The sequence below is a fragment of the Melospiza melodia genome, chromosome 12 (assembly GCF_035770615.1).
Source record: "Melospiza melodia melodia isolate bMelMel2 chromosome 12, bMelMel2.pri, whole genome shotgun sequence".
In the NCBI taxonomy this organism is placed as follows: domain Eukaryota; kingdom Metazoa; phylum Chordata; class Aves; order Passeriformes; family Passerellidae; genus Melospiza; species Melospiza melodia.
In genome coordinates, this window is record NC_086205.1 from 7,330,933 (window position 1) to 7,358,460 (window position 27,528).

The window sequence follows — 27,528 nt, forward strand, 5'->3', positions numbered from 1 at the left end:
CCTACAATGGGAGGAGCTGCTGAGATGCCAGTGGGTGACTTGTGCACCCACAAGGACCTCAACAGGTCTTGTGGTCCCACATTTCTCAACAGGCTGGAGAAATGGGCTGATGGAACCTCCTGAAGTTCAACCAAGGGCTGAGCAGAGTCCTCTCCCTGGGGAGGTGCAGCCCCAGACCCCAGCACATGGCATGGAAACCAGCAGGGACCACCTGGAAGGGATCTGGGCAAACACTGAGGTGTGCAGCCCACTTCCAGGTGGGCTGTGTGCCACAGGATCTGTCTCTGTGGATGGGGGAGCTCCTGGGTGTGTCCCTCAGTGCCCTGTGATGTCAGGCCACGTCACTCATGGTCATTGTGACACCACCTGCGTAACTATAACCACCAGCGTTGGGTAGTGCCAGCACACTCGGGCTGTGACCCAGAGCAGCTGAGGAGCTTCCAAGCGCTGCCAGCATCTGAGGAGCCTCTGTGCTACCAGCGTGTGGGCATCTTCTGTGTGCTGTCAGCGACCGAGCAACCTGAGTGCTGCCAGTGACTGAGGAGCCTCCAAGTCCTGCCAGTGAGTGAGGAACCTCCAAGTCTGCCCCTGACTGAGGAGGAACCTCCAAGTGCTGCCAGTGACCAAGGAGCCTCCGAGTTACTCCAGTGAGTGAGGAACCTCTGAGTTACTCCAGTGACCGAGGAGCCTTCGAGTTACTCCAGTGAGTGAGGAACCTCTGAGTTACTCCAGTGACCGAGGAGCCTCCAAGTTACTCCAGTGACCGAGGAACCTCTGAGTTACTCCAGTGACCGAGGAACCTCTGAGTTACTCCAGTGACCGAGGAGCCTCCAAGTTACTCCAGTGACCAAGGAGCCTCCAAGTTACTCCAGTGACCGAGGAACCTTCGAGTTACTCCAGTGACCGAGGAGCCTTCGAGTCCTGCCAGTGACCAAGGAACCTTCGAGTTACTCCAGTGACCAAGGAGCCTTTGAGTTACTCCAGTGACCGAGGAACCTCCAAGTTACTCCAGTGAGTGAGGACTTCTGAGTCCTTCCAGTGACCAAAGAACCTCCAAGTTATTCCAGTGACTGACGGGGCCTCTGAGTCCTGCCAGTGACTGAGGAACCTCTGAATTACTCCAGTGAGTGAAGACAACCATCTGAGTCCTGACAGTGAGTGAAGAGGAACCTCCAAGTCCTTCCAGTGACTGAGGAGCCTCTGAGTGCTGCCAGTGACCAAGGAACCTGAGTGCTGCCAGTGACTGAGGAGCCTACAAGTGCTGCCAGTAACTGAGGAGCCTCTGAGTCCCACGAGAGGTTGAGGAGCCTCCGAGTGCCCCAAGTGGAAGCCAAGCCTTCGAGTCCTGCCAGCGGCCGAGAGCAATCGAGCCCGGGACCAGCAATGGCCGAGGTCAGGGAGGAGCCCCCAGCGCCCCGGGCCGTGCGGGTGTGCCGCATCTGCGTGGATTTCCTGCAGAGCCCCGCTGCCGCCGTGGAGCCCTGCGGACACGTGTTCTGCCACGCCTGCATCCAGCCCCAGGCCGGGCCCGACGCCGCCGCCACCTGCCCGACCTGCCAAGGGCCCATCGGGGGCATCCGCGTGCTGCAGGCCCAGGAGAGCCGCGCCGGGCTGGCCCCGCGCCGGCCCCGCCGCCGCCTCCATCCCTTCGTGGTGCGCTGGCGCCAGCGGCAGCAGCAGGAGGCGCAGGAGGATGCGGCTCCTGGAGGCGGCCGGCGCCGCAGACTGGCCGATGGGGACAGGGCCCCGAGCCCTGTGCCCCGCCAGCGTCCCCGGAGAGAGCTGGATGACCTGCGAAGAAACGGGCTGGGACAGCGGCCACCGAGGGGAATTCAAGCTATGGCCGCAGGGGACAACCAGCACCGCAACCTCGTGTTCTGATTTGATGTGGATCCTCCATGGCCCGTCCGAACTGCAAACCAGCATGCTGAGAAGGGCCTCGTCTGATTTCTTCTGCCCGTTGTTTGCACATTACTTCAAGACTAGGAGAGTGGGAGTTGTGGGAGGGAAAGCATATAGTTTTAGAAACTTAGGGATAGAGTAGGATATTGATATTAGGAGATTAGGAGATTAGGATATTAGGATGTTAGGATGTTAGGATGTTTGTTAGGATGTTTGTTAGGATGTTCGGATGTTTGTTAGGATGTTCGCTCTGAAATAAACTTTTTTTTATTCAATTTGAAGTGTTAGAAAGCGGCATTCTTTATCAGCGCTGGACACACAGAAGTGTATCTCCTTTAATCTGATGTGTGTGGTGAAAGTTCACAACAGGGTATTTATTCCATCCTGATCATACATATTCATTACAATGTACCTCCCAGCTAATACGCAAACACCATTTCCCTAGAACTAATTTGCATGCATTCGCCTTTTACTGGAATTCCTTTTTTGGTCCTGGAGGTCATCTAAAGGGGGGGCCTGGTGGTCATATTCACTGAATGCTTCAGTATTACTCAATATACCTTTTTTGAACTTTTTCTTTGGGCATGCACTATTGTTTTTTGTTATGTAATTTGCAAAAAAAAACTCCTCTGTAGTCCTCTATCTTTTTCTCCACTGGTTCCAGCTACATTTATCCTCCTTTATGCATACCTTTAATCCTTTTTGCTAGTTAGCCCTAAAGCTCTATTCAGTAACTTCAGAGGAACTGAAAATTTCTAGTCTCTGTGTTATTTCTCAAGTACCCCCTTTTACTGAGACTGTCTCTTTTAGGCAAGTCCCAATACTTCATTTTCCAGCCCAAAGTGCTGCAACAACTATAACAGTTAATACAAGTACACACAATGATTAGGGTGACTTTCCCCTGCGCTGCAGTTCCGGGCACGGCCGGCAGGGGCGCTGCTGGCTCCCGGCGGGCAGCACGGGGTGGGGGCGGTGATTGCCCCGCGCCTGCAGGGGGCGCTCCGCTGCCAGCTCGGCGACAGCGCGGTAATTAATGGTGGCTCTACCGAGACGGGCCGGGATGGAAGGAAGGCTTGCTTTACAAGCCGTGGTGGTAAATGAGATTTATCAAACTCCACAGCTGTAGCGGGAACCACGGGGCGTCTCAGCAGGCAGGGGACGAAGAGCTATAGTGCAGGGAATGCTCGGAGCAGTGCTGAAGAAGCGGCGGGGACAGGGAAAGGCGGGCTTGGCATCCCGGGGTTTTCCCCTGAGGCAGCCAAGCAGGTGGTGAAAAGCCCCTTCTTTAGTGAGGTAGGGTGTTAATAGGGTCCCAATGCAAGGAGCTTATGAGCAGAGCTCCACTCACGGTAGAAGAAAGGCAGCAGAAGGCAGAACCCCACAGTGGTGATGAATTCTCCCCACAGCGACCGCAGCCTCTCTCCCCTCCGAATATTGAGAGCACAAGACAGAGGCCAGACCCAACACCGTTTTCCCAGTCCAAATCTTGAGGTATCTCTGCCCTCCACGGGAAGCCTCAGGTAAAGAGAACTTAGCCAGGTGTACCCTTCCCCTGAACTGACAACTTCTTTCATCTCTCTTAAGTATCCAGTTCATTACTGTATCCTGGCAACACTTATTGGGGAAAATTCCTCAAGAGAAAACCAAAAAAATCCAGCTCCTAAGATCCCAACAGGGGCCATTCCTGCTTGATTCTGTGCCTCTTTGCTCATCTCTGAGAGGGCACAGCAGGGAAAGGGGATGGAAAAGGAAAAATCCTTTAAGACTTTGAGCATATTCTGAAGGGACCGGTATCTGCTTTCCTCACGGCCAGGGTGAGGACAGAGGCTGAGGTTTGGGGCAGAACCTCCTCCTCTCTCCTGGCCCCACAACACCCGTGGGGCTGGAGGAGGCAGCCTTGGCCACCGGCTCAAGGGCACTGCCTGTGGGAGAAATGGACTTGGCTGAGGTGGATCTCATATTTAGGGGCTTTCCTCTGAAGAAACCCGGATGGATCCCTTTCTGCCCCTCCATGCAGGGGCAGCTCCCTCAGGACCAACCTCCTGCCCTGCTCTCACCCTGCCCTGTGTAGTGACCGAGTAAAAAGTAAGGAATGCTTTTCTTCATTGCCTCTTCGAAGATTCAAGTTTGAAAATTAAAGTTTTACTCTGCTTTTAGCAAAAAGTTTAGATCCTGCTTTATTTTGGAAAATGAACCCTGTTTGAAGTCACAAAGAGAGCTTGTAGTTGATACATCAGGGTACCAAACAGCAAATCTTCGATATATGAGAAAATCAAGCAATAAATTTTTTTATACATCAGGCAAACTTCGGCTGGATTCCAACGACCAGCTTCAAGGGAGCAAACATGAATCTGCCCACGGGTGTGCTGTTGCTTTGAGGTGGACATGACATTGCCACTCTCAAAACCCTCTATAAGGAAGTGCCACAGAAGCTGCAGCTGCTAAATCTACGAAGTGTGGGAGTCTTTGCTGTCTGCTCGTGCCCTCCCACAGTGCTGGTCCAGCTGCCTCCACTGGCAGCTGTCAGATGGAATTCAGAATCTAAAGACCCATTGCACTCTGTGAGGCAGGGCTGGACCCATGGTGGTAACACCTTCCCTCTGCTTCACTTAATTGTTCTTGGCTATCCCCTTTTCTTTATGAAAAAAAAAATAAAGGTTGAAATATCGCTTTGGATCCCAACATTTAACCTCGTTTGTGTTTTAATCTCGCTTTCGAGTGTGTTTAGAATCTAATTCTTTCCTCAATTGTGGATCGAGGCAAACTTGCCTCTCCTCCCCTTAAGGGGGATCTGAACACGCCAGCACCGGTCTGGGCTAGACTGGAGACATTGGGTGCTTTGATGGAAGGCTTCTCGTCCCCTGTTTCCCCTCACGCAGGAGCTGCCGTGCGACCGAGAAGGTGCGGTCCCGGGGGTGTCCAGGGGCTGTTCTGGGGTGTCTAGGGGCTGTTTCGGGGTGTTTTGAGGGTGTCCCGGGGCTGTTTCGAGGCGTCCCGAGGATGTTTTGGGGCGTCCCGGGCGCTCCCCTCACGCCGCTCCCCGCTCCGGAGCACAGCGCCCCCTTGCGGCCCAGCGGGGACGCGCCTGCACGCGGTCCCGCCACGCCCCTTGGCCGTTGGCCACGCCCCCAACGCAATCTCCCCGCTGCCCCCCGCCATGTCGGAGGAGAAGCCCCCGGTGAGGAGCCGGCGGGACGGGAGCGGCTGGAAGGCGGGACGGGAGGAGCCGGCGGGAGGGGAGGAGCGGGCAGCAGGGAGGGAGCGAGGAGCGGCCGCCTCTCCTCGTCCCGGCGGGGCGGGACTGTGGTGCGGCTCCGCCTCGCCCGCGGCGCGAGGCCGCCGAGGTGTCCCGGCCGGGGGCAGCAGGAGCGGCTGAGGTGCCGCGGGATGTGGCGGGGGCTGTCCGCCCCGAGCGGGGCTCTGAGCCCGCCGCATCCTGCAGTTTTCCGTCCAGGAAGGTGTGAAAACGGAGAACGAGCACATCGACCTGAGAGTTGCCGGGCAGGACGGCTCCGTGGTGCAGTTCAGAATCAAGCGGCACACTCCGCTGAGCAAGCTCATGCAGGCGTACTGCTGCCGACAGGTAGGCGAGGGCACGGCCCGGGGCTCCGTGGGGACTCCCACGGACCCAAAGGGCTCCGACACCCCGGGGAAGCGTCCCCGTGTTGGTGGAACCCTCGCTGCTTCTCTGCCCGCTTCGTGGAACATGCTTGTGGGCAGGCTGAGGGTGTCCAGGTGTGTGGGAGAATGAGGAGCTGGGATGCTGAATGGAAGCTGCCTCTTCCTCTTCAGATGCTCCCTAATGTCCCGTGACACAGTTACACAAATTCCTCCAGTTCTGATCCTGACTCAGAGACAATGCACTAACCCTCATCTCCAAAAACTTCATCAACTTTGAGTGCATTTTCTGTTTGGAAAACGGCACAAAATAAATTCTTCTATGCCACAGCTTCCTCATGCATTGTTTACTTCGCCCCTCCTGTGTCTCCTGCTGCCTATTGCACAGTTGTGACCTGTGTCCCACAGGTGTCACAGGCTATTCCTTAGTGCCATCCTGAACTGAACAGAAGGATGAATCCCACAGCTCAGTTCCTGAGCCTGGAGCTCCCAATTTTACACAGAGCAAAGGGTGGGCATGTGAATGGCTTTGGAAAGAGAGTCAGATTTTGTTTGTCCTTTGTTACTTGCAGGATCCTTTCTTTGCTTATTCAAACTTTACACTCTGCCCTGCTCTGTGCCTGCTGCACCCTGACACATCTGGGGTTTTGGAGAGGCACAGGAGTTTTAGCATTCCTGTGTGTGACACAAGTGTGAATCACATGGATTTTAGAGGGCAGAGCAAGGTCCTCAATCCCTGATGCAGGGAATAAAGACTTCCTCACGTGATTAAACACTGTCAGAACAGGATTTGGTAGTGTGGTAACTCAGGTTTTAAGGGCAATGTAAAGTTACCAGCATTTGACCTTCCTCAATGTAGACAGCAAGACAAATGTGCTCAGTGTCCTGGTGATTAAATCTTAATCAGAGAATCACTGAATGGTTTGGGGTTAGGAGGGAATTTAAAGCCCATCCATGGGCAGGGACAACTTCCACTGTCCCAGGTTGCTCCAAGCCCTGTCCAACCTGGCCTTGGACACTTCCAGGGATCCAGGAGCACCCACAGTTTCTCTGGGCACCCTGTGCCAGGGCCTGCCCACCCTCACAGAGAAAGAATTTCTTCCCAATACCTAATCTAAATCTATCTCGTGTCATCCCCCTTGTGTTTTGGGTGTTAATTTTGTTACCATGTGTTCTGACAGTAAATCCATGAGCACTTAGTCTGCATTCAGAAATCAAGTGTGGTTTCTCATCTATAACTTTGAACTTGCAGGGCTTGTCAATGAGGTACATTATGTTCCTGTTTGATGGAAAGCCCATTAAAGAAGCAGACACACCTGCACAGGTATGAAAAACACTCTTACTGCAAATTGCTACACAGATATTCGGGTGTCTGAGTGGTGATCAAAGGGGCTTGAAATCAAAATGATCCTGAAATAGTTGCTGTGAGTTTAGCATGTTCCAACAAATTTGTGCAGTGACTGATGGAAAGTGTTTCATGTCTTAGTTAATTAAAGTTATTCCTGAAATGCTGATTAGGAGCAGAGAGCCACGTGCTTTTGTCAGCATGTGTTTTTCAACTTTTCTGTACTACTTGTCATTTCTATGTTTTTAAGATGTTAAAATCATTCCTGTGTTACTCCCACAGCTGGAGATGGAACATGATGACACGATCGAAGTGTACCAGCAGCAGACAGGAGGAGGCTGCTAAGACACAGCATCTTTTGGAGAACAGTTTGAGGGTCCTCATCACACTCCGCTCTCTCATCTCTCCTTGGATTTGCTGTTTTATTAGGGAACAGATGAACATGCCAATCACACAGGGTTCTTTGAAACTTCTCAGGATATTTACCAAAGTTGCTTGTTGTCTTTGACGTTCTGTGTGCACAAGTCAAAATAGTATCTGCAGGGATTGAGCTATGTCGGAATTTCACCATTTAAAATTCAGATTAAGTAATATATGTTGTCTCTCTGTTGTTAGCCTTAAAAAAATACTGTTTGTATTATCTCTTTTTTTTCTTTATTTAAACTTGTGGCCTAAGCATTCATGCATGTGTTGGGACACTGAGTGTTCGTTCCTGTCTCTGGTTCGTCTTGTCCCTCTGTTTTAACTCAAAATATATAAATAGTTCAATGTATTTTCATGCCAAGTGTGAGTGTAAAAGTTTCCTTTTAAGATGTGCGTGAGAGAAGGAAAACAGATACAGGTTTTAAGTTTTTAGCTCGTGTTACAAATTCATTCAATCCCTTGGGCAGCATCCTGCCCTTGACTGGGGCTAGAACACAATACAATGCTTAGGATAGGGTTTAAATACATCAGGTTTGCATGTGGTTTTTCATATTATGATAAAGTAGGCCAAAATATACTTTTTTAATGCAGAAATGTTTTTGGTTTTTTTTTTGTCCTGCACTATTGCAGAGCTGGAGGTAGCTAGGCAGCTGGTCCAAAAACTTAATGCTTGTGATAGAGTAGGTGTGTTTTTTTTGTTGTGCAAGGTGATAAAAACCCCACCACTGAAATTCCAGTGTTTGCTGAGGGCTGGGCAGCATCGGTCCCTTTGCCCTGCTCCCTTAACTTTGAGTCTTTCTCTGTGGGCACTGGAAGTCTGTGGCCTCAGATTTCTTTTTAATACCTCTTTTTGGTATATAAACTTGGTAAATGAGAGGGGAAAATGTCTTTTAATGTCACCAAACTGTGCAGAAGAGTTAGTCAGTGAGGAGAGACATTTAGGTGTCGTCAAATAAGCTGCTGTCCTGTCCCTCCAGCCTTGCTGAGGTTTAATTATTTGTGTGGTGTTTTGGGCTCCAGGAAGCCCGTTCCTGAGGAATTTTAACTCAGGCTGTCCTGCTGCTCCATGGAATCATCCCCAGCCTTTTCTCTTAACATTTATTCACGTTATCTATGCTTCTTCTTGCTGAAATCTGGCTGGAGAGGCAGATTTCAGCATATTCCCTTTTCCAGGGTGGCGGTAGCTGGGCTGGGATATCCCGCGGATCCCCTCAGGGACTCGGGCCGGGCTCTCCGCTCTCTGTGCAGGAAATGCCGTGTGGGCGCCGCTCCGGGCAATCCGCCCCGCATACCCCCGCTCCATGGGGCATTTTGCGGATTCTCCTGCATCCTCCCCGTCGTTTCCCACAGGGAATTCCCGAGGTTTTCCCGCTCTGCCCGGTACCGGCGGGAGGACCGGCCGCTACCATAGAGGCGAAGCGGGCGGATAGAGCGCCGCCCTCCGCCCCGCCCCGCCCGCGGCCGCTCCGGCCGCGCACCCGGAAGCGGCGGCGGGGCCGCGCCATGGCGGGGACGGCGCTGAAGCGGCTCATGGCCGAGTACAAGCGTGAGTGGCGCTCCCCGGGGCCCTGGCGCTGCCCTCACAAAGGGGGGCGCTCCCAAAGCCCGGGAGGACCCGCGGGCCGGGCGGGGCCGTGACGGCCGCTGGGCAGGCCGGGCCGCGGGCCTCGCCGTGCCCCGGCTCCTCTCTGGCTCCGTGCAGAGCTCCCGGGCGGGCTGGGGGTCACGGACGGGCACGGGGCACTGCCGGCTCTGAGGGGGCTGTGGGAAGGGAGTCCTGCCCCCTGTCCCGCCGGGACACCGAGGGGACAGCTCGGTGTGCGGTGACACCTCTGGGATTCCGCTGTTGCAGGGGGAGGCTGGGAGCCCTGGGCATGTGGCCAGTAATTTTGGTGGTTTTCCTTGTTGCATTTTCCAGATAGAACAGAATACAGCTAACAGAAATCTCTGTTATTACAACAGAGGTAATGCGAGGTGTTTGTCAGGGCAGATCCTTCTGCTTGTGGCTGCCCCTGGGTCCCTGGAAGTGTCCAGGGCCAGGTGGGACAGGGCTTGGGGCGAGCTGGGCTGCTGGGAGGTGTCCCTGCCCATGGCAGGGGTGAAATGAGATAAACTTTAATGTCCCTTCCAACCTGAATGATTCTGGAATTTTGTGAAGTCCTTAATGGAAGCAGAATGGCTAGTAAAAGGATTTAAACTCGAATTTAGTAGTGAAAAAGTAGACTTGTTTGTTTAAAAACCACTGTGGGGTGTGGCTGCAGTGATGCTCACCACAGGGACCAGAGACCAAACCTCTGGGAATCCCAGAGCTTCTGGGATGGCTCATCTGCTCCCTGATGGGTTTGAGACGTGTCCAAAAGTGCCTTTTGTTGGCAAGAAATACCTGTTTGTGTACCTAGGTGCTTCTGGGCTTTAATGCTCTGGGTTTTATTTACAGCAAGGAAGTAGAATGGAGAGGAGAAATGTTTGGTGGGAGCTGGGCTGTAAGAACAGGCTCTGCTCCAGGGAAGGTCACTTCCTGTGCTCTGTCCAGGCATGGGGACTTGTTTCTGTCATCATTCAGAGGAATACTCCAGCCTTTATGAAAGTATTTATAGACACACATTTTCTGCCAGCACTGTGCTGTTCTCAGGCTGCTCTGCAGCTCTCTGAGCTGAGCTGTCACACAGGGTTTGGGCACCTAGGGCTCCCCATCCAGCTGAAGATTGTGCTGACAATGTGTGCCCTAGAAATCTGCATTTTCCTGTTGTAATCCAGAGGCAGTGACCTGAAAAACAACCACGGAAAATCTTGGCACTGCTTCTGTCCTCTCATATCAGTGCCCTAAGTCTCAAAGAAACATTTGTGATCCTTTGTTGTTGAGGAGCACAGAGATCTTACTGGAGTGTCTTGTATGAACAAAGTATTTAGGAAAAATGATATTAAATGATCTCAGAAAGATTTTTACTTAATGCCACAGGCAGGCATGAAGTGAAGCTTCTCTGCCTAGTTTCCCAGGGTAACACTAGGCAGGAGCAGAGATAATGTTTTGTCTGTGATCTGCCTTTACAAGCACTTTCCCATGCCCAATAAAACACAGTATTGTAAAAAATGAACGTAACTGGCTGAGTGCACAGTGCTTTCTGGAAACCTGAGCTGCAGCAGTGCAGTAAAACAGACATTTTGGTGTCTGTGCTTTGTTATTTTCCTTTAGCACAAACCCCAGAATCACTTAGGACTCACAACCTTTCCCTGTCTCTCTCTAAAGGCTGGCAGTTAATTGTAGCTCTGCAGAATCTCTTAGCTCTGTAGAGATTTCCAGCTAAAGTTATCACGAAAAATAAAAATAGCTCCTGGCTGTAGGCAGTTCTGCTGCCTCTTTTTGCAGAGAAGGAGCAAGTCCTGCCTTGGGACAGGGCTGGAGCCTGAGGTTCAGCTCAGTGTGAAGTTTCTCCCACCTGTGTTGCCCTGGGTGAATGTGGGCATGGGAATGGTTTTCAGTGACCCTCTCCTGCCTGCTCTCCCTGGGTGAAATCTTGTGTGTGCTATCTACAAAGCTGTGGACATTTCTTTTTTCTTTACTGTCCCTCTTCTCCTCCATCTCTTCCCTTTAGTTACTTCTAGTAGTAACAGTGGTGTTGGCACTCAGTGCCTTGCTGGTGGGTGTATTTTCCTTACCAGACTTCTGATTCTTTCCATTTTTTCAATTTTTTGTCTTTCATCTTTTTCTCTGCATGCCCACACTCTGTCTAAGTCTTAATTTAAAGATTTATCGTTTCCTTCTGTGAAAAATTCTTGAGATTGTGAGGAGTTTCTACCTGTTGGAGCCCAGATATATTACTGCATTTTGGGAGAGGCTGTGAAATTGCACTGGTTTTCTTTCCTTTTGAAGAAGGAAGGGAAGCTGTGGGCATCCAGATGACACAGATTTGGTTTCTTGTCCTCATTTAGATCTTTGTTTGATTTATTTCTTTTTCAGATTTACTGTCTACTCTGCCAGAACTAGTTTGGATAAAGCTTTAAAAAATCAGATATAAAAAGGGCATCATTTTTATTACACATGTGCCTGTTGTTAATTATAGATGTATAATAGTATTAAGGCCTGACCTAAGTCTCTCAGTAAGTTATATTTGTGAGAGTTAAAAGATGGAAACCTTATTTTTCCGTGTTTACTGTTTCTTGAAGTAAAGAAACAGTATCAGATCTTGAAGATGTCTTGTGCTGGCTGAAATTTCAAGTCTAAAATGGAAGAATTAAATCTGGAAGAATTAAATCTCTAGAGACCTGAGAACTGCAGTGCCTGACTGGATGCACTGGATTTCCTTCCTGCCACAAACAGGCAGCAGGGCAGTGGATTGTAATGCCAACAGGTTTCTCTGGAAGTGCTGTCAGGCTGAAAATAAAAGATTTATGTTAATTGTGAGATTTGGGAAGTCACAGAAATGATAAACCTTCTGAACCTGGCAGGGCTTCAGGGGGTACCTCCCATCCTTAGTGCCTGGGGAGATTGTGTGGAATCAGAAGAAAACTGACTTTTTCTCAGTCCAGATGCTGTCAGATACTGCACTGAGCACATGCCCATAATATTTCCTAAATCCTGGGCTTTTAATCCCCTTGCAGGTTTGCTGCAGTTTTTAGGAATCACACTGCTGAACTTCTGTTTTAGGGATGATCTCAGTCTCTTCAGTTCTCTAACAAGATGTGTTTTCAGCTCTCCTGAGAACCATCTCCACGGTGGAATTGGCTGATAACGACTCCACAAAGAGCAGAGAAATGAAAAGGAAAGGGCTGATTGTGTGTGCAGCAAACCTGCCCTGAATTCCTGATGGAGGCATCACGCTTGTCTGGTGTCAGCTCTGTTTTAAGCTCACAAGATCTGGCTGTGCTCCCAGGGAACAAATAAAAAGTTGCACCTGGGGAGGTTTAGATTGGCTATTGTGGAAAGTTTCTGCACTGAGTTTGGCCTAGCTGCTCTGTCAGAGTCACTCTGCATGTGATCAGAGCACTGATTTCAGCCTTTCACTGCTTTCTGCTGCTCACTCACAAATAACTGGGCACCTCCCTGGCATTCCCTTGGAGTGACCCTGCTTTGGAGGCTCTGGTGAGTGATGCTGTGTCAGCTCCTGTGCTTCATGTTCAGCTGGGCTCTCAGTTTCCTTTTGAACAGCTCTGGGGAAAGTCACAGGGTAGGAGTCACCATTCCCATGGAGATCTTTCTCAGTGATCACATGCAGCCACTCAAAATCAACGTTCCTGTGCCCCTGAGTGCCCAGATTCTGCTTTACCTGATCCTTGAGGATGGAAACCTTTCTCTGAGGGGGGAGCTGAGCAAGGAAGTGGAGAATGGAACCCCTGTCCTCCTGAAAACCCTCTCTGGGCTTTGGCTGTTCATTCCCATTGCCCCTGTTCTCCTAGGAGTGCTGTATGACACAATTCCATGTGGCTGCCCACCACAGGGACTGCTGCCAGCTTTTCCAGGGGAACAGCAGAGGGATTTTCTTCTTGGGGAGAACCACAAGATGGAAAATCAAAGCTCCGATGGAAAATCAACGTTCCTGTGCCCCCGAGTTCCCAGATTCTGCTTTACCTGATCCTTGAGGATGGAAACCTTTCTCTGAGGGGGGAGCTGAGCAAGGAAGTGGAGAATTGTCCTCATGAAGATCCTTTGCTCTGTGAGCTTTGGCTGTTTATTCCCATTGCCCCTGTTCTCCTAGGAGTGCTGTATGACACAATTCCATGTGGCTGCCCACCAGCTTTTCCAGGGAACCATCAGAGGCATTTTCTTCCTAGAGAGAACCACAAGATGGAGCAAAATGATTCCAGGAGCTCCTGTGTTTGACATCTCCCTCTTTCTGTCTAAAAACATCAACAAGAAAAGCTACTGGAGACCCACTGTGAAGCTGGAAAAACCTGCCATGGAATGCCAGGACGTGTGGAAAACAGCAGGGCTGAGCTTCAGTCTGCTGCTGGGTTTGGAACTTCAGAGAGGGCTGTGCCAAGGTTAAGGGCACTCAGAGCAAACTGAAGATCTCTCCTGGCAGTGCATCTCAGCATCTTTGAATGCTGCACTAAAGGAGCAGTTATGAGACAGAAATCTGTTCTTTCACCTACAGCCTGGACAGAAATTAGGTCAAGTGTCTCTGGCTGTGCTCTGTGTGTTACTGAGGTGCTCCAGAGGCCATTGATGAGGAAACACTGTGCTGGATAAGCAGCTGGGAGTGTCCCCTCCTGCCCCATGGCTCACTCAGAGCCCTGGGGTTGGTGCTGAGCCCCCAGGAATTGGTTGCCTGTTTGTGGCTGAGCTGTGCCTCAGCTGCTGCTGCCTCCCTGCAGAACATCAGAACCTAGAAACTGATGGTCAGTCCACTAGATAGAGAAAATGTGCTTGTTATTTTATCAGCATGTGCTGTACTGGCCTTCAACAGCTTGAGGTGCTGCTGAAGATTGTTTCATGAATTTTAAATTGTATCAGTTTCCTACAGAAAGTGAGGATTGATGGATCCAAACTTGCTGTGCAGCCATGGCTGTTTTATTGATGCTGCTTTTTTTTTTTTTTAACTCACATTTTCCAGGCCATGCAGGAGCTTGGATTGAATTCTCCTGTGTCTGCTTCTCCTGTTTTTGTGTTGTTCTGGGTTTTGCACTGAGGTGCATCAAACCTGGAGAGGTTACAGGAATACAAACTGCAGGCTGTTATGGTTTGCAGCAGATACCACGGAGGTGCAAGAAAAAAGTGTTTCCCAGGCTTTGTGAAATGTTTTTGTCTTCCTTCTCAGGTTTAATTTATTGCCTCTGTGAAGACAGATGACTCAATGATCCCAGAGGTCTTTTCCAACCTAAACAATTCTGTGATTCCAAGGCTAGTTCTAGGAGCCTGGAAAACCCCAAAGTGCCAAATAATTTTGTCTAGAACACTGTGCTGCATTAAGCAATGGTGGTGGGGCCCCTGTGCTAAGCCATGGCCACTCAAACACACCCCCTGAAATGCTTGGGCTCACAAATCACCTCAATCTTCCTTGTGTTTGTGTTTTTGCAGAGCTGACCCTGAACCCACCAGAAGGGATTGTGGCAGGTGAGGAGCTGAGCAGGGTTTGTGCCCTCTGGAGCTGTGACCTTGTGTTCAGGTAGCCCTGAGCATTGTTCTGTTCTGTTTCACAGGTCCCATGAATGAAGAGAACTTCTTTGAATGGGAGGCCCTGATCATGTGAGTTAAATTCTGTTTGGTGTCTGAGATCAGCTGTGATGCTGTGATGAGCTTCTAGGAGAGCAGGAATTTTAAAAAGTACTGTCAGTTCTGTATGACATCAGCATTGGCCTGCCTTGGGGTGGAAACTCCTCTGATCCAAACAGGGACTTAATTTGGACTTTAAACAGTGACAGAGGCAACATTGGTGATGTGTACAACTTGTTATCATAACTTCTTGTACAGGTGTCATAATAACAAGCTCACAAATTTGTCAAGAATCCTCATTTGGGCTCCCTTGGATATTATTTATATTTACAAACACTGTAGGAAACAAACAGTTTCTTGTAGATCACACATACCTGTTGGAACATTGCCTATCTGCAAGTGCAGGACAAGCTTTGAGTGGAGCAAAATACACAAATTATTAGTGACAGGAGAGAAAAAACAATGTCTAAAATTAGTTTATTTACTATTTATTTTTTCTTGAAATATTGAAATGTTCTGATCAGAAAAAGTATTGAAATTTAAGTAAAAATTCTTTTGAAGTTAAAATCAATGTCTAAAATTAGTTTACTTACTTTTTTTTTGAAATATTGAAATGTTCTAATCAGAAAAAGTATTGAAATTTAAGTAAAAATTCTTTTGAAGTTCTTTACAGTTCATTAATCAGTTGGTGTTGTCAAGGGTTGGATGCAGTGGTTTTGTGTAGAAAAAGATTCACTCTTGTGTTGGTGAATAGCTCTGATCCTGACCTGCTGTGTTTTGGGGCTGATGAAAACTCCTTTACAAAGCTGTGTTCTCTCTCTTCCACTCCCCAGCTGGTGGGTGTGGTTGTTGGTAGCAAAATTTGCCATGAAAAAGACAATTTGCCATGAAAAAGACAAAATCTTTTTGCCCAGCATCTTACAGGTTGTCTTCTCTCTTTCTTGTATTCCTACTCATGCTGTACCTTCTTTGGGAACTTTGAGTACATAGAAAAACTGGTGATTTTTACAAAATAAACTTCTAAAATGCTAGAGGAGAGGTAAAAAGATGCTTGTCACTCACATCTGACAGTTTATGCACAATTAAAAGATGAAGAAGTTCCAGACCACTGAGTCCACCTTGAAGCTGGCGGTCTGTTGTTGGGGTGGATCCTGGCTCTGTATTTCAGGATTCCTTTGGTAGGAATTGGGGATTTCCTTTCCTTCTGCCAGGCCTGGGTTGTCCCAGAGGACTGGCAGTGGCTGTGACCCTGCTTTCTCTGTGCCTGTTCTCATCTGGGCAGGTTTTCCCTGCAACCACCAGTGCTGACTGGGGAGATTCTCAGCTGGTGTGGGTGGCAGAGTTTTCCTAGCTGGGTTTGCTTGGACTCTGTTATCTAGGGATGAAAACCAAGATTTCTGTCTCTTGGGCTCAGGGGTGCAACCAATCCAAAAGCTGAGTTCCCTGTTCCACACAAAGTGGCTGTGTGGGTGATGCTGCTGCATGGCTCTGAGTTATTTTAGACCTTGCTGAGTGCAGGTTTGGATTACCACTGCTTGTTTTGCTCATTGATGGCAAGAGTTGGCAAATGCCTCTGCTTATGTGCAGTGATTTCTCCTGGGATAACAGGTTGTGCTTCCTGGTAGCTCAGTTCCCTGAAAAGAAACACTTGGCATGGAAATTGGTTGTTCTGTTGGCTGACATCAGAGATTTTGGCTGCAGGGTCTTGGGCTTTCTGTGAGAGGCATAGTCAGCACATCTGCTTTGTAATGGGCCAGATTTCAGGTCAGGCAGCTGTGATTGCTGGCAGTGTGGAAATCCCAGAGGGTTTGATGCACTTCTTGGAACATGGAAGGAAATTCCTGCTTATTGGTGCTTCCTCCTAGCAAAGTGCTGTGCCTGAGTAGAGGTTTCCTGAGAGACTCTCAGAGGTACTTCTGAATTGCCTAGAAAACACCTTTTCTGATGTTTCCTGTCACATCCTTAAAGAGCAGAGGAGCTGCTCTGCAGACTTGAAAGCCCTTTAAAGTGCTGAGTGTTGAGCTTCAGGTCTTTGTCAGCGTAAAATGAGAGGCGGAGGTGCTTTAATTTTGGTTTCTGCATTGTGTGTGTGTCATAATAAAGTTATATTTTAAGATCTGCTCAGTTTTGAAGGTGTGATACAATAGAAACATGTTTACCCCAAACACATTGGGTTACTTTCATCTCTTTACAAATCTTGTTAGTAGCAGTGTTTGCCATGCCTTTGGAAAGTAAGTTACATGACTTGTTTGTATTTGTCTGTGGTGGTCTCCTCCAGTGTTGTGTAATCTCAGATGTGCTGTGTGAGATTCAGGGAATGAGGTGTGCAGATGAGAAGTAAAGATGGGAGTAAAGCTGCCTGCAAATTTTTCCACAGATGAAGTGCAAATGGTAAGAAACATAATTGTGAAAAGAGCAGAATACTTTCTTTCCTTCACCAAATTTATATAAAGCTAGAGCTTCATATAATGGCACATATCTTTAAAAAAAGAGACCTAAGAAAAAAAAGACATCTCTCATTTGTCAATTCAAAGGTAGGCTGGGTAATGTTACATAGATTGATGTAAGAGCTTGACTTGGAGATAAAACAAAGCATTTTTACATAATGGAAATAATAATTATTTGTATCTCCAATGTTCTTGTCTGCAGCAGCAATGCTGGAGGAATGTGAAATACATAAATGTTGAGACCATAATAAATAAAGGAGAGAACAAATCTTACACTCCCAAAATGAGTGTGATGGGCACAGAACTGAAAATACCCATGTGAAAACCTTTCTGAAGACCAGAGGTGGGGAGCATTGTTGAAAGCCAGGTCTTTGCAACATCATTTCAGGAGAGTTTGCCTTGTGTTGCTCAATTCCCTGGCGCTGCGTGAGGTCCTCCAGGCTGTGTTGTGTTCATGGATTTAACATTTCAAGGCCAAGTTTTGCCCTCTCTGGTTGGCATGCACAAGTGTGTGTTGCTATTAAAGTTTATCCCCAAAAGACACAAAAGCATGCAATGGTTAAGAACTTTAGTAGCCTAAAGATTGCTTGAAAACTAAACAGCGTAAATTGAAGGCAACTTATCACAAAGCTGTTTAGAAAGGTAATTAGATCTATAATTAGGCATATGACTTTTGTTTCCATTCCCCTTTTGGGCATCTGATGATTGTGGGGTTTGGTGTTTTTCCAGCATCTTTTCACAAATAAGCTGTTTGCAAATGTATGTGAAGCTGTGATTATAGAATTAGAATCACAGAATTGTTAAGGCATCAAATCCAACCATTCCCCAAGCACTGACAAATCCACCACTAAACCATGTCCCCAAGTGCCACATTCACATGGTTTTTGATTGCTTTCAGGGATGGTGACTCCACCACTGCCCTGGGCAGCCTGAAAAACCCTTTCAGGGAGGAAATTTTTCCCAATATCAAAACTAAATCTCCACTGTTGCAACTTGAGGCCGTTTCTTCTTGATTTGTCTCTTGTTCTGGGACAGAGCCTGACCCCCACCTGGCTGCCTCCTCCTGTCAGGGAGTTGTAGAAGGTCCCCCCTGAGGAGCCTTTTCTCCAAATTTCCATTAGCTGTTCTCCTCAAGGTACTTCTCTCTCCTATTTGGAAGATCCCCACCAGTCTTCTCTGCCCCTTGCATGAGTTACAGCCAGCTCCTGGAGGGCAGAGCTTCTCATTTTCATGTTTTGTCTTCTTGTCAGCTTTGGAATCACTGCAGAGCAGGGGGTGATTGCAGCAGCTGCCATGCCCTTACCTCCCTGGCCCTGCCAGTGTCCTTTGTGAGCTCAAAGTGATGCTGTCAAGTTCAAATGCTGAGTGTTTTGTAGCTGCAAATGCTGTCTTGGATTAACTTTAATAATTTCTTTGAAGTTGATCCTGGCAGCGCTGAGTGGCTGAAACAAAAGCATTTTGCTCACATAATACAGGGCCTAAAATGGAGTATGTTGGGTTGAGTGTATTTGACAGAAGAGCCCTTAAGGCTGTGGGTTTGCTCTCAAAACAGAACATAGACACCCACCAGCTTTTCAATGCCTGTATGTACATACTCTCAGAAGTTCAACAATAAGCCTTTAAAATGCAGCTGGAATTAAAATGGTCAGGAAAAAATGCATTCAGTTTACTCTCAGATGTGAATTGAATCCTGACTAAATTTAGGGAAAAGGCCAGAAAGGGAACAAAGTGGTTGAGACAGTTTAGCTTTCATTCTTGCAGAATGTTGGTGCATTTCTCTTACCTTACCTGCCTGTGTCAATATTAATGTTTAAATCACATAGGTTTTGTGATTTAAGCCAAGTTCTTGTGTTTATCTGCCAGCCAAGTCTTTTGAATCCCCAAGTTTGAGACGGTCTTCCAGTGCTTTAGGATTTGCTGCTCACCAACTTTAATGTTCTTTCTGGCATGGAGAATGTGGACTGGGAGGAGGAAGCATGAATATATTCCTAACCCTTATTTCCCAGACAGTGGAACCTTTGTTTGAATGGCTTTTTACTAAATACATGAGGTTTCCTTGGCAACAATTTTTAGTGCTGAAGCTTTTTTCGTCATCTTTCCAATCAAGGGAAATCATGTTTGTGTTACAACTTCCAGATGGTTCATCAAGTTTGAATACATCATGGCTAATGATTTATTACTTGTTTTTTGCTCACAAATAGCTTGGTTTTTGCTCACTTTCCACAAGTGTTTTATGTAGGCAGGGTAAAATAGTTGTCTTTATGTTCTCAACTCGGCTGCACTTTGAACTAGATTCTGAACACAATAAGGAAATGTTCCTACAAGAGCCCTGATGAAGCCATTTGTTCTCCACCTGCACTGGAGGCAGGGCAAACTCAATAGCTGAAGTCTGCAAAGACACATTGTTGTCCTGCATGTCTTCTGACAATTATGGTCTCTGAGCTGTGTTTTTATTTTTCCAAACCTTTGCTGTGCTTTCTGCATCAGACAGTGATAAGTGTTTGTGTGGTTGTGCTAGATATTGGCAGTTGGGATCTCTGTGGCATTTATAAATTAATTTTGAGCTCCAGCATTTGACATCTCTGTCTTGCAGAGCATAACAGTATCTTCAAAGGCACAGGAGTCCCACACCTGCCTCTGCTTTCACTTGACGTGCAGACACTCAAATCCTGGAACATGCCTTGGAGCCAGATACTCCAATTATATCCAGACACACCCTGCTAATTAAACAGTGTTGTGACCTTCCTAGTAATTTAGCGTGCAAGCTTTGATTTCCCCCCTGCCTCCCAAGCCTCATATTTGGATTTAAGTTTATGAGGTGTGGGGTAAGAGCACCTTAACTCTTTGCTTCCTGGAGAAGACGATGTAATCCATGCCTCAAACATCTCATGAGACAAGAATTTGGGTGAAAGAGCTGTTTAAAACTTTGGTGGATAACATTTTCTCTGTTTCCAGGGGTCCTGAAGACACCTGTTTTGAGTATGGGGTTTTCCCTGCTATCCTGAGCTTCCCGCTGGATTACCCGCTGAGCCCTCCCAAGATGAGGTTCACCTGTGAGATGTTCCATCCCAACAGTGAGTCTGATGCAGCAGGATGCACAGGGGGGGTTGGAGTTGCTTGTGCAGCTTAAAAAGAACCTTTTGCAGCAGCAGATCTGGCATCCTTCCCAAGGGTGGTTCTCTCCCTCCCCAACCTGGAGCAGGCAGCACGAGCATTCAGCTGCCCAACAGTTTTGCTCTGTCTTTTATCTTTATCCCATTATTCCTCATAAAATTTTTGCTCATCCTAAAAGGATTCCAGCAAATTCCATACCTCTAAATCTTCTGTACAGGATGTGAGACTTAGTGAATTAATGCAGGCTCTTTCTAGACAAAGAATCATAGAATATCCTGAGGGACCCATCAGGATCATGGTGTTCAACTCCTGACTGTATGCAGGACACCCCAAGAATGCTACCATGTGCCTGAAAGCATTGTCCCAACATACCATGAACTCAGTCTTGCTCTGTGGCTTGTATTTAGGTACTTTTGTGTTATTTTAATGACTGAAAAGTTGTTCATGGGTGCAGCTTTATTAGGCAGCATGGCTTCTGCCCCATGAAATCACAGGTGAAACATTTCTGAGGGGATCTCTCTGAAATACAGTGCTCTGTCCAAGCAGACAACACATTTACAGGTGTTTAATATTAGAATTTGCTGGCCTTTGCTCTGTGATGCTGATTGAGTTAGCGACCTTTTCCAGCCTTAGTGAGTCTGTGATGGTGACAATATTATCTGAAGACTCTTCAGTGGGAGTAATTGCAGTGGCAAGAAATACAGCTCAAAAGTTTGAGCCCTGGACATGAAAAAAAATTTTAAGTTTTTGTTAAAAACCCTTGAAGTTCCTTAAGGAAAAGGCAAATGCTGTGCTCCTGCCTAGTGCTGCCTCTTCAGCTGACATTCTTGCACTTGGAAAACACAGGTGACAATCTCAGCTGGGAATCAATTTCTTTCACCCTATATACAAGGAACTTTGCAATTTCTTGAAGTTTCTCTGTTATTCCTTCCTGGAAGCAACACCTGTGAAGGTTCTTGCCCATTTAATCCACATCTTTATTCTCCTGTAGAGGACACACCAGCATGTCCCAGCACAGAACTGTGTGGACATGCCCAAGGCATTGTGGCACCACATCTGGAGCACTTTGGCGTTGGAAGCAGTGTGGCCATGTCAGCACCTTGCTCCAGCTGGACTAATTTGCCCAAACTTCTTGCCAGGACTGGTCTCCCTGAGAAAACCCTTGTCCCTGCAGCTCCAGCTGTGGCCTTGGCTTGAAGTTCACTGCTTGCAGCTGTGTTGTGTGCAGCACTGCCAGGAGGAGTGGGGTGTGGAGAGGCACAAATTGCCTGACTCCTGTGTTGAAGAGTGGCTTTACACATGGGTGTTTCTTCCATGGCATAGTTGGAACACACTGGATGGTCAGCTCAGCTCTTTAAAGCCCTGTGTCTCTGAGTCTTCTCAGTCTGAGGCTGAGATCACCTGAAGTAGACACTTGAATGTTTCTTCTCACTGGGGTTGTGGTGGGCTGCTTCTACCCAGAAAGGGGTGGCTGGGCTGTGCTTTTTCTGTTTATTTCTCCCCCTGTGAGAAATCACAAGGAAAATGTTTTAAAAGTCTGCTGTGTCCCCTCATCTTTGCAATTTATCTTATGTCAAGGGGGAATTGGGATACCACAGAACTGTTTTCTGTTATACTAAAATGACCTTGGATACCCTGGCAAAAGTAACTAAAAAGTGATGAATGGTATTGCTTGCACTGGCACTGAGCATCAGTGTGGGGAGATCACAGGTAACAGGTGCTTTGGGAAGGATTATTGGAAGGGAAATTAAAACCCATCCTGTTCTACCCCTTGCCATGGGCAGGGACACCTTCCACTGTCCCAGGCTGCTCCAAGCCCTGTCCAGCCTGGCATTGGACACTGCCAGGGATCCAGGGGCAGCCACAGCTGCTCTGGGCACCCTGTGCCAGGGCTCACCACCCTCTCAAGGAACAATTCAACAATTCCTTCCCAATATGCCATCCATCCCTGCCCTCTGGCTGTGGGAAGCCATTCCCTGTGTCCTGTCATTCCATGCTTTGTCCCCAGTCCCTCTCCAGCTCTCCTGGAACCCCTTTATGAACTGGAAGGGGTTCTGAAGTCTCCTGGAGCTTTCTCTTTCCCAGGCTGAGCACTCCCAGCCTGTTTCAGGGGCATCTCTCTGTGGCCTCCTTTGGACTCGTTCCAACAGCTCCACGTACTCAGGTTGGGGCCCCACAGCTGGACAGGGGTGTGTCTCACCTGAGCAGAGCAGAGAGGATCCATACATCTTCCTGCAACCAGCCTTTGATGTCCTGCCTGTGCTGCTGTGCTCCAGCTGTTTTAAATGAGGCACTGCACAGGAACAGGAGTGAATCCCTTCTGCCAGTGGGTTCCTGGCTTGCAGGAAGTGCTGATTCAGCACCTGCCCTGCTGTTTTCACCTCTTCCAGCTATGGTTAGAGCAGCTGCAGTCCCCAGCCTGGGGCTGCAGGAAGGACTGGGAATAAAAGTGCTCCAAGCAGTGTTTATGTGCTTGGGCATAGCTGGGTGAATGGAAGGAGCTGGAAATGAGCACAGCTGCTTCCAGCAGTCATTCCCACTTTTTGTTTTGTCTTGCTTCCCTGGCAATGGCACCAGCTTGGTCACCTGAGGAATAGAAGCCCTGAAATTATTGCATTAAAATTGTCATTCCTCAGGAGCCTGCCATGCAGGAGAACTAGGCCATGTTGGTAGAGCAGTTTTCTTTTGAGGTGCCTCTTCAACCTTTGTTTGGCTTCATTACCAAGTCAGTGGAGTCCAGTCTCTGTGAAGACAACTTGTACTGTTGCTTATGCTAAAGGTGGGAGGGGAAGCACCTGGATCCTTAATTCATAGGTTTCTCTCTTTCCAGGTGCTTTAATGCAGCTGGGCTTTAAGCAAAAAAAAAAAAAAAAAAAAAGTAGTGGGAATTCATCTGAGTGCACCTCAGTAATATTCAAAAAAAGATCAGTCCTACTGTTCATAATATATTTAACATAACACTTTATTTTTTTCTCATGTTTATAATATATATAACATAACACTTTTCCCTCCTTTGTGTAATGCTTTTCATGGTCACAGTCCAGTGGAGGACTCCAATGTGCATTCAGTGCATTCATTTCCATTTAAGTGGCACTGCTTACCTGCTTGGAGCTGTGTCTGTGCATAAATTCTTGCCTTATTCCACCAGGCTGCATCATTCATTTCTTCCACGGAGCCTTTCTGGTTATTAAATGACACAAGTGTTCCCAACAGGCACTTGGGGAAGGAGTTTGCTTAAAGAAGATTTTTCCTGGGGTTTTGTTTTTCATATTTTGTGTCCGCTTGCTTATAGAGGAAATTTAAACCCGGATTTAGTTTTAATCATAGAAGAGCTAAGTCTTAAGGCTGATCTATGCCCAAGAGATGGAGATGCTGATCATTTCCACTAAATAACAAGCAACCCTGTGTGCTTTTTGTGCAGTTTACCCAGATGGGAGGGTGTGCATCTCCATCCTCCACGCTCCTGGGGATGATCCCATGGGCTACGAGAGCAGTGCGGAGCGGTGGAGCCCCGTGCAGAGCGTGGAGAAGATCCTCCTGTCTGTTGTCAGCATGCTGGCAGGTGAGCACTGCTGTCCTGGCAGCCCTTCCTCAGTGTAGCATCTTGCTTTTTGCTTTGTTCACCGAGCAAAGCATGTGGAAAGCTGCTCAGCAGCAGCCACAGTTCTTAAAGCTTTGGGATTTATTTATTTATTGGTGAACCAGTGTTCTGAGAAGGGTTGGAAAAAATGCAACTGAAATAGTAATGGGGGTTACTGCAAGGCTTTCCTTCCAGGTTGGTAGCACCTGGGACAGTAGAGATGGATGAGGTGGTCCCAAAGGCTCAGCTGGACAAAGCCCTCTCTGTATTTGCTGTGCTGTTCTTTATGTTTAGAGCTGTGGATTACAGCCTGTGTTGGATTTGGCTTTGGCAGCTGAAGGGCTATCAGACCTAACCAGTACAGTAAACTGGAGCCCATGGCCTCTGGTTCAGAAGCCAGCACACTGTTTGTCTTTGTTGTTCCCCTCTCTGCCATCTCTGGTTCAGAGGAAGGCTTCTTGAGAAAACACCTGGGGTGAAAACCTTTTTGTGGAGCCTTTCAGATGTTTTTTCCTAAATCTAACAAGGGCTGTGGATCAGCTGTGTCATGTACAGCTCTCTGGAAAATGGATCATTTTCCAGACAGTGGACAGAGCCACTGAACTGCCTGAAGAGGGCAGAGCCATGTCCCTCAGAACTGGTTGTGAAGGATAAATGGGCTTAGAAGCTGCAAAGTTGACCAAAGAGCAAGCAACAGATTCGTGCAAGGGGCTATTTTAGCTTTGGAATAGTAACCTGCAGTCGGGAAGCTGAGCAGACAAACAGTACCCATGGGATTCCCATGGTTTGGTTTGTGGTGCAGCCTCACCTGGACTAGGAAGTGTGGGAGCCACCTGGTCTCCTTCTCTGCCTCTGCATCCTGTTTTTCCCATGGCTTTTGGAGAAATTAGGCTAAAACACCAGTGGCCAGCTTCTTTCAGGGCACTGGAAACCTGTGAGCCCTGGCTGTGCAGGTGGTGTAAGCCCAGGTTCTCCAGGCTGGGGACCTGCTCACCTGCTGGCTTTTAAGGTGCACCATCAGGACCATGTGGAGAAGGATGGATCCCAGATACTGCCATGAACTGGGCTGGGGTGGGGGTGGGTGTGACTGGTGTGACAAGAGAGGTGAGCAGAGTGTGGTAGTGCCTTCTGGAACGCCAGGACAGTGTCCTGCTGCCCACAGACCTTGTAAGTCCTGGGTTTCACCTTACCCCCATAAAAAACAGGGAGCCCCTGGGACTTCAGCACTCATAAAGCATTCTGAAATCATCTGATGAAAGATGTTGCAGAAGTGAAAGCATATTCCATGGGTTTCCTCAGATTATTTTGTTGTTTTTTAATAGAACAAACCATCCCAACAAGGGACAGCCTGTTTGGGTGGCCTGCTTGGAGAGGTTTTGTGTCTGGGAAGCTGGAGAACAAGAAAAAAAAAAACGTTGTGCAGGGAGAAACACGTGGTTTTAAAAGCCCTTGACAGTACTGGGGGTGCCACATCTTGTGCCACTTGTTTCTTGCCTAAACTCAAACTTGCTGTGATATCCTTTCTCTTGTGGTCAGTTAAATCAGAGCCTTCTGGGAATGCAGGAGCTGTCACTGGATTTGCTGCAGTGGTGTTTCTGCAGCCTCAAGGAGGAGAAGTGTTTCAAAGCCTTGGGGAAGTGACATTCCTGAAGAAGCAAGAGGCTCCATTGCCCACCTGCCTTTGTCTTTCTTGTTTCAGAGCCAAATGATGAAAGTGGAGCCAACGTGGACGCCTCCAAGATGTGGCGGGAAGACAGAGAACAGTTTAACAAAATTGCCAAGCAGATTGTGCAGAAGTCACTTGGACTTTAAGCTCACAGAAAGACTGAAGTGTTTTGTATTTCTCTCCACCTGGAAATGAGCAGTGCTCAGTGCTGGTACCAAAAAGGAAAACTTTGTAAAACTATTGGCCTAGTTCTTATAATTCATAATTTATTTACCATTTCTTTTCTTCCACTGCTCCAGAGAAGCCTCTAGTTCACTCACTAAATTGTGTGGAAAAGGGATTCAATGGTAGAGAAAAATACAGAGACAATGCTGTTTCAAAGGCTGCTTGTTGCTACCCTCCTTTGTGGTGTGGAAAGCCTGGAGATTTGGCAATCTGCAGCCCTCCCTCACCCATCTGCTGTTGGAGAGCAGTTTGGATCATCTGCTGGCAGAATTAGTTGTGTTTTTGTAGGTAGCATTGCATCAGGAGCAGCAGTAGACAGGAATTACTCTATCCATTCTGTACTTGGTAGGTTAAGGGCAGCAGTTGCAGTCAGAGCTGATCTGAAGAGTGTAGTTAGCAGGAGAGGCTGTAAAGCAGAGCTGTAGTCAAGGTGTGCTAGCAAAGAAAGGAGCTTTAGGCTGTGAGTGTGAGGGCTGGCTGGGGTCTGGAATGGCCTGGAATGGTGTTCCCATGTACCTCTATGAGCTTGTACTGAGCCTTTGAGTCACTGTTGGCTTGGCAGCAATCCCAAGAGCTGCTTCATTAATCCTTGAGGACACTCAGCTGCAAACTCCACACTCAGAGGCACGAGCTGTGAAGGCTGCATTGTGCAAGGTCACCTGGCTGAGGTGGGTCACTGGCAGCTGGAAAATCTAGTGAGGGTGTTTTTGTTCTGCTGGGCATGTTCACAGCTCTGCAAGAATGCCAGCTCACTCTGGTGACATGTGAGTGCTGAGAGGATTTGGCACTGCTCTGCCATCACACCTGTCACCCATTTTCAGGTGAATGAGCCAAGGTGAGCATGATGGAGTTGCAAAAATCACTGAGTGCTCTGTGTGTTAAATAGGAGCCAGAGAGGATGGGCTGTTTGCTGGAGGATGGTACTAGGTGTGCTTTGGACATTGCAGTGTTGTAGCCAGTGTGCAGGAAATTCCAGCTGCTCAGTTCCTAAAACTGCTGAGGGGCCTCTGCTGACCTTTCTGCTTTGCAAACCAATCTCATGTGTAGGTCCAAATTTCTCCAATTTACTACAAGCAATAACATGCCCATTGATAGCACATGGAACCCAATTTTGTTGGCAGCTTTAAATGGGCTAAATTTGACAAGGGCTGGTTTTTTGTTTTATTTTTTAAATGTGAAAAAGTGTGATGTGGAAGGAGTCACACCATGAAGAAAGCTTTGCAGAGGTGATCGTGTGCATGTGTGTGGTACAACTGTTCAGCATTTTTGTCTTGCTGTCTGTGCTGCAGATCACACTTGGCCATTGTTGTGCACCTCTGGAGAGTTGTATTGCTACAACCTGCTGATTTTACCTCCTTGTAGAAATAATTGTGGATTTGATGTCAGGATGGAAGTGGGACTGGACATAGTTTGGGAGCAGAGATGATGAAATAGTGTTGTACCTAACTAGTATTTCAAGGCATACAGGAAAATGTAGCACTTTATGCAAACTGGGAGTGTTTTGTGTAGTAGAGGGAGGATTGTTCCTGGGAGTACTGCAGCCACCTTTGGGAACAATCCTGGAAAGCTGCAGGATCCACTGCAGAAACACAGACCTGGCAAAAGTGGGGTTTGCTTAAGTGCTGAGTGTTTTATTCATGTGTGCTTGCTCATTATCTTGATTTTATGGTGGGATTTAGTCTGTATACTGAAAATAAAGTGCTTCTATTTTCTCCTTTTACAGTTGTACACAAATGTATTGCAGTGGGTGTTGTATGTGAGTAACCACACAGCCAAGAGACCTGCTCCAAAGGGGTGGAAGGGTTCATTCTAACCCAGCTAAAACGTGGCATACTTTACGAGTGAAAGAGCTGACATGACTGCATGGGCTTTCCAGGCAAATGTCTTGTCTCTAATGCTGGCAGTGGGTGATTCAAAGAAAACTATAAAAATCTGACAGTGGGCAGATGTGTAGTTTGTCATTATATCCATGTATCTGGCCTAGGAAGTTCTTGTGAACATGCAACAGGTGAATTCATTCAGAATGTGCTGGTATCAGCACTTGGATTTGAGGAGAAC

The 27,528-nt window shown here is 47.8% G+C and overlaps 2 protein-coding genes across 3 annotated transcripts; both read left to right on the forward strand.

Annotated features, from left to right (window-relative positions):
* Positions 1–5,059: 5,059 nt before the first annotated feature.
* On the forward strand, positions 5,060–7,420 carry LOC134423424 (small ubiquitin-related modifier 3-like). Of its 2 annotated transcripts, XM_063166398.1 has the most exons (4): positions 5,060–5,080; positions 5,357–5,485; positions 6,773–6,844; positions 7,148–7,420. In XM_063166398.1, exons 1-4 carry the CDS (start codon positions 5,060–5,062, stop codon positions 7,208–7,210), a joined length of 285 nt encoding a protein of 94 aa, XP_063022468.1. In that variant the 3' UTR covers positions 7,211–7,420. The 2 variants fall into 2 exon arrangements, with proteins under 2 accessions (XP_063022468.1, XP_063022470.1); XM_063166400.1 differs by lacking the exon at positions 6,773–6,844.
* Positions 7,421–8,758: 1,338 nt separating this feature from the next.
* UBE2G2 (ubiquitin conjugating enzyme E2 G2) lies at positions 8,759–27,188 on the forward strand. The gene is made up of 6 exons (XM_063166612.1): positions 8,759–8,834; positions 14,304–14,339; positions 14,426–14,471; positions 19,841–19,959; positions 23,421–23,561; positions 25,279–27,188. Exons 1-6 carry the CDS (start codon positions 8,792–8,794, stop codon positions 25,389–25,391), a joined length of 498 nt encoding a protein of 165 aa, XP_063022682.1. The 5' UTR covers positions 8,759–8,791; the 3' UTR covers positions 25,392–27,188.
* Positions 27,189–27,528: the final 340 nt, after the last annotated feature.

Coding starts and splice junctions, on each gene's coding strand:
- LOC134423424 (XM_063166398.1), top strand. CDS start 5,060: ATGTCGGAGGAGAAGCCCCCG. Junction 5,081..5,356: donor TGTCGGAGGAGAAGCCCCCG/GTGAGGAGCCGG, acceptor TTTTCCGTCCAG/GAAGGTGTGAAAACGGAGAA. Junction 6,845..7,147: donor AAGCAGACACACCTGCACAG/GTATGAAAAACA, acceptor TTACTCCCACAG/CTGGAGATGGAACATGATGA.
- UBE2G2 (XM_063166612.1), top strand. CDS start 8,792: ATGGCGGGGACGGCGCTGAAGCGGCTCATGGCCGAGTACAAGC. Junction 14,340..14,425: donor ACCAGAAGGGATTGTGGCAG/GTGAGGAGCTGA, acceptor TCTGTTTCACAG/GTCCCATGAATGAAGAGAAC. Junction 23,562..25,278: donor TGTTGTCAGCATGCTGGCAG/GTGAGCACTGCT, acceptor TTCTTGTTTCAG/AGCCAAATGATGAAAGTGGA.